This window comes from Onychostruthus taczanowskii, unplaced genomic scaffold (genome assembly GCF_017590055.1).
Source record: "Onychostruthus taczanowskii isolate IOZ18803 unplaced genomic scaffold, ASM1759005v1 scaffold14, whole genome shotgun sequence".
In the NCBI taxonomy this organism is placed as follows: Eukaryota; Metazoa; Chordata; class Aves; order Passeriformes; family Passeridae; genus Onychostruthus; species Onychostruthus taczanowskii.
Genome location: NW_024498573.1, coordinates 3,880,450 through 3,899,104, shown reverse-complemented (window position 1 = coordinate 3,899,104; position 18,655 = coordinate 3,880,450). Strand labels below are relative to the sequence as shown.

Sequence of the window (18,655 nt, the reverse complement as noted above, 5' to 3'; positions counted from 1 at the left end):
CCCTAAACCTTTCCTTCTCACTGTAGCCTGTGACTCACCTTCAGGTGGAGAACTAAACAGAGTTTATTATGCAGTCTTTTATTCCTCTATTACTCTATAAATAGTTTTAGAATACCTGCTTGCTGTATCTGTATTTAAGCTCTGTCATCTTTACCTTACTCTATCACAAGAAAGTCTGCTCCTTGGCCATGTGAGGATGTACCTGAGCAATGGCAGGATTGTTTCTGTAAAAGTAACATGTTTTAGAGGGCAAAGATGTGATACATGCAAGGACTTCAGATATCACTAGTTCACTCTTCTCTACATGATCACAAATTTAATCAAAATACTTAGGATTCTTCAGGATACAATGAAGGAGTGGAAAAAAAAATAGAAGGCTAAATTAAAAGATGAAGCAAGTGCTGTCACAGTGCCTTCTAACCAGCAGGCTTCCACACTGCACAGATGCTCAGATGTGTGCAGGGAAGCAGCACGAGACAGCCAAGGTTACTGCAGAAGCTTCAGCAATGAACTCCACTGCTCAGGAGTTTGGGCTGGAATGTAAACGTTCACTTTGAAACAGCCATTTGGTTTAATTGTTAGACTTTGAAGAGGGGGAGAGCTTGCTGTATCTGTATTTAAGCTCTGTCATCTTTACCTTACTCTATCACAAGAAAGTCTGCTCCTTGGCCATGTGAGGATGTACCTGAGCAATGGCAGGATTGTTTCTGTAAAAGTAACATGTTTTAGAGGGCAAAGATGTGATATATGCAAGGACTTTAGATATCACTGAAGTTCACTCTTCTCTACATGATCACAAATTTAATCAAAATACTTAGGATTCTTCAGGATACAATGAAGGAGTGGAAAAAAAAATAGAAGGCTAAATTAAAAGATGAAGCAAGTGCTGTCACAGTGCCTTCTAACCAGCAGGCTTCCACACTGCACAGATGCTCAGATGTGTGCAGGGAAGCAGCACGAGACAGCCAAGGTTACTGCAGAAGCTTCAGCAATGAACTCCACTGCTCAGGAGTTTGGGCTGGAATGTAAACGTTCACTTTGAAACAGCCATTTGGTTTAATTGTTAGACTTTGAAGAGGGGGAGAGCAACAGACATTTAAAGTAGTTGCCATTCAATCTTATTTACAATTTCCTCTTGTGACTTGGTAAGAGGGAGATTTCAGCACACTTCATTCTGCAATATTTGCATTTTTGCTGCAGAGGCCCTATTCCCAAAGTGGTACCAACCTCATTTTTATCAACAAAGCTTCCACCAAAAAAAAGGCCAAGTAATTCTTTACCAACCCATCCAATTGCAGAAGAAAAGGAAGACAAGCTCAAATTCAGACATACTTTCAATAATATTCTACTCCCTTTGTTCTCATACCGACAAATGAAATAATTAGTGTACAACGTAAGTAAGATTCCACTAAAAAAAAAAAGGACCAGGAAATAAATTTCCTCACAGTAGCTTTCTCATCTAAATCATTACATTCTGTTTTCATTTGCACCTCCTCTGCCAGAAGAAAACACGATGCTGAGAATATACATCCCTTTGGAAAGAGTCCCCACACACAAGGACTTACAGTTTGAGAAACAGTCTGGGTAACCCCTGAGCAGGGGTTAACAATAACTAACACTCACTCCATCCAAATGGAGCTTTTGAGCTCCATGTCAGCAGTGAGCACTCCCCTGCTTTGATTTGGGCTGTGACATTTTTGCTCTTGGGACTTGGTGCATTGTCCCTTTTGACTCACCACGTACATTTCTGTACAAAGCAAGCAGCAGGCTCAGGGAAGCCCAATTCCTGCCCCAGTAAAGGAAAGGTTCTAACATATGTTAAAAAAATAAACAAAAAAGATAAAGAAAAGACAGAATAATCTTTCCTGAATACAGTCAGAGTGCCCTAGCGCCACAACACCAAGAAAGAGACTTGCACCTTTATGCCTCCAGCTGTTAGGAGCACTACAGAAGACACATTCTGCCAACCTTAAAAATACAAATTCCCCACTCAGCTCTTATTAAGGAGCACAAGGGAACAGAGAACTTCTACTGCCTCTCATGCAAGATGGCACAAATTTAGGCTCCACTGGAGAAAATAAACTGTAAAAATCATCCTAAGCAGAAAAGCAAAGTTAAAACACTTCCAGACAAGAACATTGGTGTATTAACCAGTTCATGACCTCATTTACAACCTGTTGATTCAGCTCAGTGAAAACCTCTGGCTGTGCAGTGCTCATTGTTCAGTGAGCAGCAGCTCACAGACTGCCTTTCAGCAATCCCTCTCCATTTTTGCACCACCAAGGTGTTCCCAGCTTCTCTCACCAGAATTACCTCTCTGCCGACTCAGGTGTCTGAGGTTTATTGACTGCACACAATGGAGGCTTCTGGAACATGATCAAAGTCACAGCTCATCCTCTTTATGAAGCACTTTAGTCCTCATTTGCATGATTACAGATCCCTTGTGTCCATTTCATATTATCACTCACAGTTTCCTGCACATTTAGTCTAAAAGTGAGAACTTTGCACATCAAAGAGTTCATAACATTTCTTAATAAGGCCACACCAACTCTTGGAGTGCCACAAAGCAGGAGCACAATTGCTTGGATTCTACCAGGAAATTAATTCAGGGGGCCCTACTTTTCCATTTTCCCATATCCTTCAAGGGTAAAGGATCCATGATTTGCAAAGCAGCTGGCTGGGAAGCAGCAAGTCATGAGCCACAGACTCCATCCCAACACGCAGCTCTCCTGCCTCAAAGAGGGATCAGTGCACTCTGAGTTAGTCACTGCACTTCAGCCTAATCCTTCACTGTCCTCATTTCAGTTTGTTCAGACAAATATCTGGCCACTGCATGCAAGTGCCAATAGAACAGGACATACTTCTGAAAGCCTGCATTTGAAATGGCAGAAGTACTACAGAAACAACTGGCACCTTTATTTTCAGTGGGCCTGATTCTCAGGATCACCAGACTGGTTACACTGCAATTTACACAGAGATTTCATAAATTGTCAATGTCTAAATCACCCATCTCAAGAGAGGATGATTTTTTAAAAGATATACTTCTACACACCTGCCCTCCAGAAAATGCCAGAAAATTAGTTCAAAACTTAGAAAGCACACATTTAAACATACTTGCATATAAGGAAATTGGCAATTACTCAGTCATGGCTCAGAACAACTGAAAACAGAGATCAGAAATCCTGTTATCAACATCTGCACATCTTGGTGAAAATAATGCCAACAAAACAATTTATTCATTACTGGGAAACTGCCATCAACAGCTGTTTCTTCAATTTTTAAATGCACAACAGATTGGGTACTTTAAGTACAAATAATCCAAGAAAATGAGTGCTTTACAAAGATTTGCAGTATTGTCTGAACAAATAAAATGGACTTTTGATTCTAGTTCTGCCATATGATTCAGAGGCTCTTTATAAATCTTTATAAATAAGATAAGCTGCAATGCTGTCATGAGACTGGTATTCAGAATAAAAAATTTTAAGTACCTCCTTTCAAAAAGGATGCTAGTAGCTCCTAAAAAAAAAAGAAAAAAGTGATGTGGGTTTCCAAAAAAGACATCAGCTTTATACAGAAAAAAGCTACCTGAAAGTATCCATATGCTGAGAAAGCTGCTTAGGAAAAACCTACAACATTTAGGAAGCAGTAGAGGAATCTTCAGTCCTGAGTCAGAAAACAAAAAAGGCTGTGCTGGATTTTGAGCATGGCACACTCTCTACCTCCTCCTGTGTCCTACCAACTGCAGCACACACTGCATTTTAACCAAGAAGAGAATGGAAAACGTAACAAGTGATTATTTTAAGAAATAAAGACCAAGTCCATGTCATCAAATTGCACTTGATTAAAAATAGCTACAGTTTAAAATTAAATAGTAAGGCTCAGAAAATAGTTCTACAAGCCACGTATCTAAGTGCTGCTGGCAGGAGAAAGGTAGAAGACGTGAGGCAGCAAAGCCAGAGATGCTGATTCTAAGCAGGACCTCATCATTGTATGAATTAACTGTATTTACACATTTAAGTCATGCATCCTTTCTTGCAATTTTAGGAAATTTGTTTCTGTAATGAACCAACTCATTTCTTCTCACACTGAAGTTTCACTTGGCACTTCTTACAGGGTTTGTACCAGAGTAGAGGACCCTTCCCCTTAAAAGGCAACATAAAAAAAAGAATTCTAAATAAAAGATCTTCTACGTAAAGCAGGAGAGCTTAAACAAAAGCAGGCAGACCAAAGGGTGCAATCAGCACACAAGGGCAGGAAGTCCAGCAGGTTTGTCCTCCCTCAAGCCCCCCTCATAAAAGCAGCATTCATAACAAGCAGCTCACACCTAGCAAGTAATGTGACCAAGAGATTAAAGTATTAACCATGCAGTTCAAGAAACTGTCATTACAAACAGGGTTGTGAAAGATGACACACCTTCCACCTATACCAAAATTTTTTTTTTTGTAACAACAAAGAATACAGTTTTAGATAGAAAACTGCTCTGTTTTCACTCTTGAGTAAGAAAACCCTGTATTTTGTGCAATTCTGTGCCTCACCCCTGACAGTGACTTGAATTCCAAGCCTGACTCTGATTATAGGTTAAGCTCATGACTCTTTCCATCTAGCTCAGAGTATTTACCACTTGGCACAAAGAACATTGCTTTGCCCTTCTTCACAGGAGGAAATTATGTGGTTTCAACTTTTTTCCACCTTCTCCACCAAAAGAGCACAAAAAGAAGTGTCTGTTTTCTCACAGCTACTCTACAGTGCAGAAGAAAATGGAGAAGTCTGGCAGTAAGTGCTAATCTACCCGACACAGAGGTTGCACCAATTCTAACCAGAAATTTATCTCTGCTGTTTGCACTGCTCTGTGCATATTTAGTTAAATTTCATGCAGGTGAACTTGTGGTTGAGTGGTTATCAGGACTGAGTATTTTCCATTGCTCAAGCAGATAAGGGCTGTTTCATGGAAAGATATGAAAAGGGAAAGTTTTTTCAAAGAATAAAGTGCATTTTATAAGCTTTTATTATACTCACAGTACTGCTAACTGGAATGGGAATCACACAGGAACACACTCATTTCACTTGTTACATTTAAACAGAAAATACGCTCCTGGTAACCCCCAGTTCTGAACAAATTTCCAATTCTGTCTCCTTAGTTCCAGGAAAAGGTTCACTATATAAAGATTGGTAGAGTTTATTAATTTTTAGGGCTCTCTAATCAAATTGTTCCTTGTGTATCTGCCCGAGATAGATGCACCCAATTTCCTCAGCTGCTGGAAGCACTTATACAGCACTATATATAGCACTACAAGATACTGGCTTGTAGAAGAAATTCAGTGATTGTTTGATATTGCAAAGCTGCCACTGTATTTGCTGATAGTGTTTCCTAACTGCAAATATGAACAGACGATTTTTTTCCCCTAAATAAAGTAGATTAGTATGTTGAAACACATCCACAATGAATTGTTTTTTAAATTATATGCTGGCAGCTAATTTCCTCAAATGTATCTTCAAAGAAGCTCAATTCTCCAAACTGGTGGAAAAGTACTTTGTTTTCCCTACAAATCCAATTTATATATTTTGATACATCATCTTAATTAATGTTATACTCTAAAGCAATGCAACTAAATCTATATAAAATGTCATGGAGGCATGTAAATTGATTTAGCCCAGCTTCACCCTGACACAGCTTAAATCCCCAGCAACCAAGGAAATGAAACACAGCAACTTCATGTGAAAGTTTTGTCACTAAAAAATTGTCTGAAAATCTTTTAAAACAAGTACCTTGTTTGACAATTTAGAAGCTCTTCTTGCTGAGCAACCAACAGTTGGAGAAATAGAACTGCACACATTCAATGTCATAAAAGCAAGAAGTAAAAGAACTGCTGAGTGATTGTTCACCAGGACAAAAGCACCCCTTGTACAAGGAGCAAAAAGTCAGATTTCACTGGTTTAGTACAAAAATAGCAACCAGATGGGAAGTTCTTTGGTAACAATACCCACCCCCTCTGTATTGTTTTTTATTGGTGTATCCCAACATACTTTAACAAGGAAAAGATTATTAAATGCCTATTAAGAAGGGCTTTGTCAGAGCTGGAAATTACCCACTGCCATCTTGAAAACCTGCTACACAACTTTTAGTTCAGCATTAGAACCTGATCTGATAAAGTGATCCCTAAAAGTTTTGTGTGTGGACACAAATGCAGGAGAAAGCCAGCTGCAGGTACAGGCCACCACAGTCCTGTGTCACATTCACCAGCTCCAAACATGTTCTCTCTCCCACAGACAAAGGGAACTGTGACACCAATGTTTTGTACTGCAAGTACATTGTCATCCCAGCACGAGTATAGTGGAGCCATAACAAAGAAAGCTGGACACACTTTTAGTGCAGTAAATGACTTCCAGACAACAGACATTACAAAAAAAGGGAAGCCTCATGCCAACACTTATGCAGTCAGGATTGAAGTCAGGACATGCTCCTTCAAAAGCCCACAGTTTCCTAACTGCTGAAGTAAAGTGTGTTTCCTTTAGCTGACTGCAGTGCATCTTTATCTTCCAAAACCATCTACAAGGAAGAAACACTCCACAGTGGTTAAATTACAAGCTAGCCCTTTCTCTCCAAGCCAAGCAGTGCTCAGGCAGATGCTTGCCAGAGATCAACCTCAACTGCCCAAATCCAATCCCTAATTTACCCCATGTGCAGATGAATCACACTCTCACCTGGAGAGCAGATCCCAGAACACCAATCCTTTCATCTCCTAAAAACAGGCATCTGGCATTCCAGAGCTAGACTTGCAGGCCAAGGTTCACACCTCACCTGCCTGAGCTGAGTTAGTAATTTAGTCCATTTATCTGCAACACAAGGACTGCTTACCTGCTCGAATCCACTCACAGCACAGGGATGGTTCATAATGGTGTAAACTGAAGAGCCAAAATGGTGCAGCAAAGAAAACTAAATTTCTAATGCTGTGGTCAGTCCAAACCAGGCCACCTTTTCTCTAGCCTCTTGTTTAATGTTAAGTTTCTATACTTCTTGTCTGCACAGCATTTCACAGCAGCTTCCTCGTCAGTCAGACACCTGCCAAAGTCCCTGTGCTCTTCTTTCAGGACATCAATTGTGTTTCCAAACACCAGGTTTACTTGTAAAGGCTAAATAACAACAATCAGTAAAAACCCTGGGCAGGATTTCTTTGCTGCTAACATAAACTGTCCCCTAGGCAGAACTGTAATGCATGCATTGTCATGTTATTCTTTGTAACCCATATATTAACATGCTATTGCTAAATTCTTAAAATTCTTGTAGCAAGCCAAAAGGTATTTAGTAGAGTAGTATTTTCTCTTGAATAGACCTATACTTACCCACATAATGCATATTAAGGGCCAAGTACTTGTACTGGAAGAGAGGGTTGTTGTGCAGGCTACTTCTTTGGATCTGCTGGAAGAATGAGCTGACATCCCATCTGTACAAGACATCCAACAGCATGATGCTGGGGACCCTTAGGGCCACGTTTAATACTGCCTCCAACTTCTCCTTTGCAGCCATTCTCTTCCCTTTCTGTGAATTGGCAGCAGACTGTAAATAGCACAAGAGAGAGAAGAGTAATCAGATCAATCCCACTGTACAAACAGCCATTAGGCTTTGTGATCCTATGAATGGGGCTTCCTGTGTGGCCACAAACGGCTGAATGAATCAACTGAGTTAAACTCAAATCCAGACAGGACAGCTTCTATTTGGCTATATAAAGGTCAATTTGCTAGCAGTTTTTTCCATGGTGACACTGTAAAACGGGGGGAGGGCAGGTTAACGACGTGAAAATGGTCCAAGGGTGGGCACCGTTCTTATTTACACTCATTTAGCATCTGAGATCTCAGCGAAAGACCCCACTGTGGCGAGTACTACATAAACAGCATTAGAATGCAATACTCTGTATGCTTTAGAAACCAAACACCAACAAAATTCAGACACTACCTCCATCTAGCTTAGCACTATTTCTGTGTCTCTCAAATTAAATAATCAGCAATTAAGGCAGGTCTTTAAATATTTTGGATTCACTTCCTCAATGCAAATTGCATTGTAATTTTCAAATATCTAAAAGCTTTAAAAAAAGTAATTTACAGCCTTCATTAACTTCTACAAACTTATCTATTTATATAATTTGAGGGCTGTGCGTTTTGAAGATTGGAACCAATAATGCAACTAATTTGATTCATTTCTATGTAACTCACAAAAATCATACAAACAAATGACCATATCCTCACTCCTGAATACTAGAAAGTAATTTAAATTTGGAGTTTGCCATCAGGTAAAATTGATAATGCACAACAAAAAAGGGCAGTTTTTCACTTTTTTTTTTCTTTTTTAAGAACAGCTGGTCCACAACAGCATCTCAAAAGTCACCAACAAAATAATTGTAAAGAGCAAAAGGATCAGTTTGACATCCTGTCAGTTAAGACTGACAGTTGTTTCTCAATGAAACGTGCTGGTTTTACCATTCACCACCTGCCCATCCCTTGAACAAGACACACTGCAGGCTGCATTAGGGAAGTGCAGTTGAAGATGGGCACGATCCAGCAGCTTTTTATCCACAAGAAGCCACTCCAAGTAAAATCACCAGCAGCACAATCAGCCCCCCGATGAGGTCAGACTTAAGAAAAGGCTCCCAATCCCAATTATTAGGGGGACAATTGGAAAGAACTGCAGCCGGAGCAAAGACATGGAAAAACCTGCACTTGAACTACACTTTTAAATAAAGTTTTACAGGACTTTATTCATATTGTCCTTGTGTAAGTTATAAAAGCTTTTGCAGCTGTGCAAGTTCTATACCTCAAGCCAGCACAGAAGTCCAGCATGAAGTGAAACCATGCAAATAAACATAAAGAAAAAAAACATAACTCAAATAACCAAAAAAAACCCCAAGACCTCTCATTTACAAACCTTGTGTGAGTTTTTATGTGTGTTGCCGTGGCCTGGATGACACTGCAAACTGTTCATGTCACACCTTCAGCCACGCTCACACCTCTCAAGCCACGATGACATAAAATTAATTCAGCTCAAGAAGTCAGGACAGATCAAAACTGAGATGTGGCTCAACAAACCACAGGTTGCAGGGCTGTTGCTTGCCATTGTCTAGCCCACAGTCTGATTTTTCAAGTTATGTAAATGCTGGCACTTTTCACAGAGCTCTTGCAGCAGCTCCACAAACCCCAAGGGGAGCACATCCTTCCCCTCGCACAGGAAGTGCCTTCCGACCACATCGGACACCCCGCACATCACCAGCATTTCACAGAGCTGCCCAAGGCAAACTAAAAGGTCAGCCAGAAGACTACAAATATTTAGAATGAACAACCAAAACTACCACCCAAGCAGCTACTAGAGAATCAGAGCATTCAACATTTTGTGTGAATAAAAGACCGAGTTTAAAGGGATGGTATTGTACAAACAGAAGTTGGGAGTTGCACAGGTTGTAGACAAAGAGATACAAAAATTACAAGCTTAAATAATTCATATCAAAATATTTTAAATGTCCCAGAATTTTCAAAAATCTATGGGTTTGTTAAGTCTATAAATTTAATCAAAACTCTGAAATTAGGCTGCCTCCTGGTTTTTTACTAGGTTCCTTTTCCAAGTAGATCAGGATGTAGGGAAAGGGATGAGCAGGGACTGATGGGTTTTCATTCTGTCATAAAAATACCCACATAAAGTGACAACAAGTGCCTGATATCAAATTACATTCTCAAAACTGTCCAACCTTTTTCAGTCATCAACAACAACCGAAACATGCATGACAAGAAGGTAACTTTCACTTTCCTTAATTACTCCAAAAAGAGAATTACATGGACGACTTAATACTGAAAGTTAACTTGAAGGTCAGCACATCCAAAGTAAGCTGAAAAATTCTGCCTCCCAAACTCATGCACACATACTTGAATCACAGCAAACTAAAAACTGCAGCACGTAGATTATCGAAAAGAATAATTAAATTTCAAATGCTGCTAAAACAAAAGCAACACAAACTCTGAAAACCACATCATGTCGCAACGGAAGCGCTGAGGCACAAACACTGCAGCTCCACAGCACCTTCTGTCCCTGAGTAACAAAAAACCCCAATACTAATAAGAAACCCTTTAAAATTAACTCCACTAGAAATGCGGATGTGTTAAATAAAGCCTCAGTTGTAATGGCTGCCAAGTTCTAACAGAACGAAATAGAGACCAGCAAAGTCCATTGCTCTAAGCTCATTATATTAAAGAGCCCTCACAATACATTATTTTGATTGGTGTAAAAACAAACAAAAAAACAACCACAACATTAAACCTCTAAAACCTTTAGATAAGTGATGATGACAGGAGTTGCTGGATGCTCAGACGTTAGAAAAAAAAAAAATAGGTCACTTGTACAAAGCCAAAACATGGACTGGGGAGACACTTGTTTGTGTTTCCAAATTTTTTCCCATGATTTCAAACATCTCCCTGTTCCAAATTAGAGTAAGAAAAGGAACAATCTCAGGAAGACTGTCATGGTTTAACCCCTGCTGGGAGTTAATATTACACAGCCACTAGCTCACCATCACCCCTCCCAGTGGGATGGAGAGGAGAAGTGGAAAAAAAAGGCAAAAACCTTTGGTTGAAACAAGAGCACTTTAATAAATAAAATAATGATAGAATAATGATAATGATAGTAACTGTGGTGAATGGCAGACAATAACCAAAAAAAGAATGGAAAAAGAGAGGACTAAAACCCAAGAGAAAGCAGTGCCACAATGCAGCTGCTCACCACCCACTGAGCAATGCCCATCCAGTCCCTGAGCAGCAGTCGGTGTCTCCCAGCCAATTCCCCCCTGTTTATGCTCTGGCCATGAGGTGCTGTGCTGTGGAATATCCCTGTGCCCAGTTCCCCCAGCTCCTTGTGCACCTGCTCACTGTCAGAGCACAGGAAACTGAAAAGTCCTTGATTTAGAGCAAGCACTGCTTGGCACCAGCTAAACCATTGGTGTGCCATCAACATTATTCTTGTACTAAATCCAAAACAGCACTGCACCAGCTACTAAAATTAACTCAGTTCCACCAAAAGCCAAGACCAAGAACTTCAGATTTCAGATCTTAAGCTGTGCTATTTGGCCAAAACAATCTTTTTAAACATTCCCATTATTACTGATTGTTCATGGAACATGGATTGTTCATTTTAGTTTAATAACATATTTCAAAAATCCCTCCCTCCCCCAGCACACCCATTTTGTCAATAGCAGATTCCTGGTTAGCCTTAAAGAAAACAGTAGAGTTGGCAAAAATCAATTAAAAAAAAGAGAAAAAACTCCTTGAAGTTTGTCCCAGCTCATTCCATCAGCAGAACAGACCATCTTGAGTGTGATCACACGGCACGTACCCTCTCAAAGATAACACACATTTTCCCTTTCACAGAATTTTTTTTCTGAAGTTTTACCACAACAAAATTTTGCCATTTCAGCTGAAGCTGTGAATTCTGCCACTTAAACCAGTGTAACTGTTGCTTCTGCACCAACATAAATATAAATCCATCACATCACAGGCAGAAAATATGCCCTGATAAAGCAGGACAAGGGGCAGCAAAAATCCACACCCATTTATCCAAACAGGTACAAAATTACATTAACAGAGAAAAGTTTGTACATTTAGGAAAGCATGAATCATAAAATTACTTAAGAGTTACAGAAATAAACTGGAATACCTGCAAATGTAAGTTATTCCAAGACTACTGCCACCAAAAATCACCACAAAAAGTAATTCCAGTCAAATCAGAACCCCAAAACCAGACTTGATCCTACAACATTCAGCCTCACATCTGTGAACAAGATGCTTTTTCTGCTACTGCATCACAACCTAAAATACTTGGCAAGATTGACTAAAATCCAAAAGAGAGAATTTCAACTTCTGTTTCTCACATCTATGAAACTCCAGTTACTCTAGATACATCCATTAACAAGCAGATTCCACGTTAGATTATTTTTCAGTAATAGACTCTGAAACTAAAAATATCACCAGGAAAACCTTTTGTTTTCCTTTGAGGTAAACTTGGCTAGACAGACTTTGGAAAGGAAAAAATATTAAAAATAAACCCAAACAAAACATAAAACATGTAACTCCAATCTGCAGCTGTAGAAAAGTTCAGTGACACAGTCCAACAACTAAAATTAGACCCATCAGCTGGGTTCTACCCACTCACTCCCTTCTTTACACCTGTCCTGGTCTGAGGAGCAAAAAGAATTTGAATTACAGAAGAATCCCATTCTTCAAAGACTCAGACCCTTCTATCATTCAGTTTGGGAGGGAGAGAACAAAGGGAAGCAAACAGGATGAAAAGGTTTATCAAATATGCACTTAGAAAAGAATCTCCCTGTGTGATTCTGTAGGAAAAAAAAAACAAAAACAAACCTAGAACTCAAGAGTACGTGAGTCACCAATCCATCAAAAGGGCTCTCTCCCTCGCAGACAGTGCCAAGGAAAGGAAAAGACTGCCTTGCTCCATACAATTTAAACTGGCTAACAAGACAGCAATCAAAGATTTCTGCTGAGGAGGAGAGATGCAGGGAGATACCGGGAGCAGGAACAAAGCCCTGAACGCTGCAGACGCGCAGCAACAGCGGCACTGGCACCCAGGCACCGCTCCCAGCAATGCCCCCTGATCACTGGAGTAGTGCAGGCATTTCAAATAATAACCAGAGTATTCAGCCTTCCATTTAAAGGTTTAGAGAGTCAGTCAGCAAACAGACAGCTCGATCTTGCTGTGTAAGCAGTTAACAAGAACAAACAACTTTTTTTTTTCCTTTTTTTTTTCCTCCTTTTTTTTTCCCCATTTTTTTCCCATCCAGTCTAACCTAATCTAATCCTTTTTTCTCCTTATTTTTTCCCCATTTTTCCCCATCTAGTCTAACAATAAGGATTGCTATACAACTCCTGCAATGGTGTGCCTGAAGAACTGGTATTTCTACCTAGAAAACACAGTAATTCCTACATTCCTACTCATCCAAGACTCATTCATTTGTGAACTGTAGCACAGCTAAGGTTAACCATTCCAAACAAATACAGCACGTGTTTTGCAAAAGCAAATGTTACTGCAAAAGAAATTAGGTCAAACTCTTCTCTGTTCACAGGGACTTCAGTGAACATAAATTCACATTAAAGGCATATTAAAAATGGACAAAAGTAACTACAGAAGGTTAACTGCAAAGAATAAAAAAATAATCTACATTTCAAACTTTCATCAATTCTAGCAAATTTTATATGAGGAGAAAGAAAACCAATCCAGAAAATGAAGATACGTATCACAGAGCTGTGAAAATAAAGTTTTCCTTAAAGATTTCTCAAGTACATTTATACACTATTAACAGTTTCAGCCCACTCTCAATTATATAGCAAGTGCATTATATTATTTATTGGTAGCCTGTAAAACAGCCTGTGGTTTTTGTTTTTCATAATGAGCAGGTAAGACAAAGGAGCTGAACTCAGGGACTAACACGTGTTAACAAAGGTTAACAAATCCACCAGGTATGCAGCAAAATCCTTCCTTCTGTGCAATCCTATGGGATCCACGCTCTGCCTGCACACGAGCAGTTCAAACCCAGTCACACTAACAGGGGCTGCGTGGTTTTGAGATCACAGCTTAGCTGGGCACCTGAAAGACAGCAAGCTAATTCATTAAAATTAAAATATAATTAATAATATCTTTAATTAAAATCTTCAGAAGAAAATCTAGGTTGAATCAACAAACCAAACTGCTCCAAGGTCCTTTTTGGCTCCCCGGTTTCCCACAGTTCAAGGTTTGGTTTATTAACCAGTTATTCAGCACTTTTTTTTTTGCCATCACAGCCTGTGTTTGCAAGCCCACACCTACAAGCCTGCCTAACCACATTTGTATCAGCACATTCTGAGAAAATCTGGGCAGCAATCCCAAAGCGCCTCTGCAGAGGAGAGAATACCCAGAGGAGCTGCACACTGAGCATTAATGAGAGCCCGAGATGATGCAGTGACATCCCACCCCAGAGAGCTGGATCCCAGGAACACCAGACACAGGCAAAGCTCACAAAAAACCCTGCAACCCAAACGTGCTACCAGGATGAAGCCACACGATGGGATGAAACATATTTCATCCTCCACAGTTGCTCAGGCAGTTTTTAGCCATTTCAGACACGGCCTATGTTTAGAACCCGCAGTAACAATAACTAGCTAGCAGACTGGTAAGAAGTTAAAATAGAAAATAAGACTTTCAAGATTTCTCTAGGTCAGCACTGATAAAGTTTCCATTGCTGCTGCTGCCTTATCTGTTTTTGGAATCATGTAAATAAAGCTTCAAGGCCTGTGAAATAGGCAGCTCAGCTTCCTGCAGCACCAGACTCGCCTGACAGAAATGTCAAACGCACACTGGAAATACCCAGAAAAGTTCCCTTTAAAACATGCTCAAACTCAAGATAGGCAACCGAAGAATTCTTCCAGAAAAGCTCCTCAAGATGAAGTACCCACTTCTGAGTGTTCCTCCCAAGTATGCTACTAATTACAGAGCAGCAGGGCCTCTCTGAAATGAGAGATGCTGGAAGGGCAGGGAAACAGGTACAGATGCCTGAATCCCAATGAAGGACTGGACTCGAACACACACTTAAAGAGCAAAACGATGGTGAACTGTCCACTCTAACCACGTCAAACACCGCCAGGCGTATTTGGAGCTAAAAATGGATTTGGAAGAGTAAATCGCCACATGGGTTCCAGAGGAAGGGAAGAGGAGCCATCTGCACTGTTTGAAGAAAGGAAACCGACCCAAGTTTAGCAAACAGCTCGGAGAAGGTTTGCAAACAGCAAGCAGGCTCACAGCGTCTCCCAGGACACACCCATCGCTCAGAGCTCAAGGAGCACGATGCACCTTTGTGCCTCTGCACCAAGGGCTCCAGCTGCCGAGCTGCACTGAGATACCGATCTCTGCCCATCCTCTCCCAAAGGACGGAATTCCCCAGAATTTCTTCCAGTTAACTTGCTCAGTTCATGTCTGTCAGAATCAAGTGGGTCTACCATCAGTAGCTCCTCGAGGCTGATGTAAACAAAGCAAATCCTTGTTTTGGATGAGCAGCAGTTTTATATTGCTCTGTAAGATTTCTGATGAACCCTCTCTGTAATGGTGGTCACAAAGACAACCACTTCCTAATGCTAATGAGTTCAGGAGTTAATTAAATACTTCAGCGATACTATGACTCAAAAACCAGAGCTGATTACCAGTTATTAAAGCTAACTAGAAACAAAAAAAGATAGTTTCTCATGCACAGGCCCCCTCCTATCTAAGATAACCAGCAAAAAAAAGCCAAGGTTACAGATAAACTGAAGTCATGGGGTGCAATAGCTTAGAGCGCCCACCTAACCAAAGTAGTTTTTCCATATTTACATCTATTTTCATTAACCTTAAAAGAATGATCAAAAAGTAACTAAGAATTATTTCCTCCTTCTCCTCCTCCCAAATTTTATGTTACAAATACAGAAAAAGCCTAACTGAAATATACGTGAAAGTATCCAAGCCTGAAACACAAGTTAACAGAAACTCCTGTACTAAAAACTGCGCAAGAAATGAATACCGCAACACCTACAGATTTCAAAAGAAGAGTATTCTGAATGAGATCACAAATGGCTAATATTCATGAGTCAAACATATTACACAAATCTCACTTTTCTTTGGTATATCTTGCCCATAGCTTCTAACATTCTCCTTCATTTGCTGATACTTGCGGCATTACACACAAAAAAAAAAAAATTCACGTTTTTTTCACTTTATTCCCCCAATTACATTATTTATGCACCAGGTCCCACACACACACCCCCAAAAAGGCAGCACAACCAGAAGGTAAGAATCCCTCTAAGAGCTCCATCTGTCACAAGTATACTTGGTACACAGAACTACTCCCGAGCACAGAAGAAAAATGAAAATTCTCATCACAAACCTTATTTTACAAGGCTACAGAAGGTCTCATAAAACCGACTGACATGACATAAGTAGGGAAGATGGAAAGAGCCCTGTTCTCCACGCCACGGGCAGGCTGCTCCTTACATAAGCATGACCATATGCTCCAGGGCCCGTCTCCAGGAGAGGTGCCCGGCTCCGCTCCGTGTCTCAGCCGTGGCGGCACCGGGCCGGGGGATGCTCAGCCGGCTGCGGGCAGAGCCCGACCCAGGCAGGGCACAGCCCGACCCCAGGCAGGGCACAGCCCGACCCCAGGCAGGGCACAGCCCGACCCCAGGCAGGGCACAGCCCGACCCCAGGCAGGGCACAGCCCGACCCCAGGCAGGGCACAGCCCGACCCCAGGCAGGGCACAGCCCGACCCCAGGCAGGGCGGGCAGCACCGCAGCCCTCCGGCCAAGCTGTGTCAGGGCTGCGGGAGCCCGCAGCTCATCCCCGGGGCCAGCACGGTCAGGCGCCGGGCGTGCGAACCGCGACCCCCGCTCCCCAGCAGGACACTTATTCCCCGCCCGGCGCAACTCCCGCGCTCACCGCCGACGCCGCGGGCAGCCCCGCGCATCCTGCCCGGCCCCGCTGAACTCCAGTAACCCCGGCGGCTCCCGGCGCCGGCGGAGGAGGGGAGCGGGGAGGGGAACGGGGGCGCGCGCGCGCGCCTGAGGCGGCGCGTGCGGGAATCACCTGAACCCGCGGGGTCGCCGCCGCCGCCTCCTCCTCCTCCTCCTCCTCCTCTTCCTCTCGCTCCCGCTACCCGGTGGCGCGGCGGTGGCTCCGCGCTTCTCACACCGACGGCGGCGGCGGTTCGGTGCCCGGCGGCAGAGCGGCTCCTCGAGGCACCATGGCCGCGCCGCGCCGCCTCAGGGCGCCGCCGACACCCCGCGGCCCCGCGGACGGGCGGCCATGGCCCCGCTGCCTGCGCGCGCGCGCCGCCCCTCTCCGCGCATGCGCACGCCCCGCCCGCGGAGCGGCTCCTCCGCTCCCCCCCGGGCAGGTTCGGGGCGGGGGCGGAGGGAGCGGAGCGGGGTTTCGGGGCAAAAGTGCCAAAATTTGGGCTGAAGAGGGCTCCCCGCCGGGAACGGGTTCTGTCCATAACTCCGGGACCCTTTCGCTCGCCCACAGCCCTGAAAGGCAGAGGCTGGGGTTTAAATTGCGATGGGAGCGCAGGGGTTTGGGTCCTCTCGGGACGTGCGGACTCGCCAGGGCAGCTGCGAGCCTGGGAGATGACTCAGAAGAGTCGGTCAGCAAAATTTCAGGTAGTGTCTGAGCAGATGTTTAAAAGGCAGCGCTGCTATTTTAATAATACTCTTTACTGGCCTTGTGGAGCACAAAGTGCTGCATTACTTTCAAATACTAAGGTTGACTCTGTTTTTTCCAGTGTTGTACTGCAGAGCTTGCAGTCACCTTCGTTGTGAGTTCGACCAGAAGAGCACCAGATTTGCTGTATTACTGCCCTGTCATTTTTCAGCTGGAGACCCGATCCAGGGGCTGCTCCCTCACAGCCCAGCACAGTTTCATACTTTGCAGCTCACAGACCTTGCATGGAAAGTCTCACCAATATGTACTCAGCCTGTCAGGGTTGTGTGGCCAAGCCCTAGAACACATTCTTAAATGTTATGGAAAAAATTATGACATAAAAGGAGTAATGCTTTTTACCTTAGTATTAAAAAAAAAAAAATACAAAGCCACATTGTCTTGAACATGAAAAAAAAAAACCTTTGCTGTGGTGAGGAATGAGGGAATACACTGAACTGGAAAATCCTGTAGTTCACAAGGGTTGGGCTGGCCAACTTAATAATTGCCTTTTTCCTTCCATCTCTAATGAACTGGAGCATTCACAGACGTAGGTATTAACAATACCTCAACACAGCGTCTTTAACTCTGTGAAGCAGAGATATTAAAATGAGGGTTTGGGTGTCTGTCTGCATTGTGCTTTGCAAAATTACTTTGTCTGAGTAGCTGAAGGTTTTCCAAACACCAGGAGACAAGGGTAGTTTCAACATCCATCCTCAGATGGTGCATTTGGTGTTCACCCTGTCTTGTCAACTCCAGAATGCAGCAGGCAGGAGATCAAATGGCAGAACTGACAGGATTCTCCCAAACCTCTGCAGGTACCATGGAACACCTCAGCACCATTTTTTACAAGCTTAAGATTTTAATACAATTTAAATAAAAACAGCAGGCTTTGTATTGCAAAATGTTATTTCAAATCTATCAGTTTATGCAAGGGTTCCTAAATTAAATTTAGAAAGAATAAACCTGCGGACCCAGCCAAACAAAGGACACTCACATGTGGTTATTACTCATAAGCACTCTGGTCAGGCTTTGGATGTTCACTGAGCCCCTCCTGCACAGGGCTTCTCTGACCTGCTCAGCATCTCCAGTGATTGCAGCTTGTTTTACATATCTGTTTATCAGTCATGCCACTGTCACCCAATCATTTCTTGTACCTGGGGCAAACACTGCTCCAAAGCCTGGATTTCTGCAGGGAACGTGGGAAAAGCTTCACCAGTCTCCAGCCACCCCATTCTTCTGGCTCAGCCCACTCACAACTGCATCTGTTCCACACTTGCCAGTACCCCACTTCTTATCACAGGGAATATAAACCAGCTGTCATATAAGGCATAAGAATTTCAGCTCCATTTCTAGGGGCTGCTTGTCTACTCATGCCATACATGGAAAAAAAAAATCATGAGTCACTTCTTCTCTAT

At 42.5% G+C, this 18,655-nt stretch overlaps 1 protein-coding gene across 2 annotated transcripts in view; it reads right to left on the bottom strand.

Annotated features, from left to right (window-relative positions):
• Nucleotides 1–16,869, bottom strand: part of RNF145 (ring finger protein 145) — a 47,424-nt gene extending 30,555 nt beyond the window's left edge. Inside the window, exons 1-2 of one of the 2 annotated variants that reach the window (XM_041397807.1) lie at nt 16,629–16,869; nt 7,342–7,555 (exon numbers count right to left, since the gene is read on the bottom strand). In XM_041397807.1, coding sequence (XP_041253741.1) covers nt 7,342–7,525 — 184 coding nt within the window. In that variant the 5' untranslated portion in view covers nt 7,526–7,555; nt 16,629–16,869. Of the gene's footprint in view, nt 1–7,341; nt 7,556–15,932; nt 16,181–16,628 lie in introns of those variants that run through there. The other variant, XM_041397808.1, reaches the window with a different exon arrangement.
• Nucleotides 16,870–18,655: the final 1,786 nt, after the last annotated feature.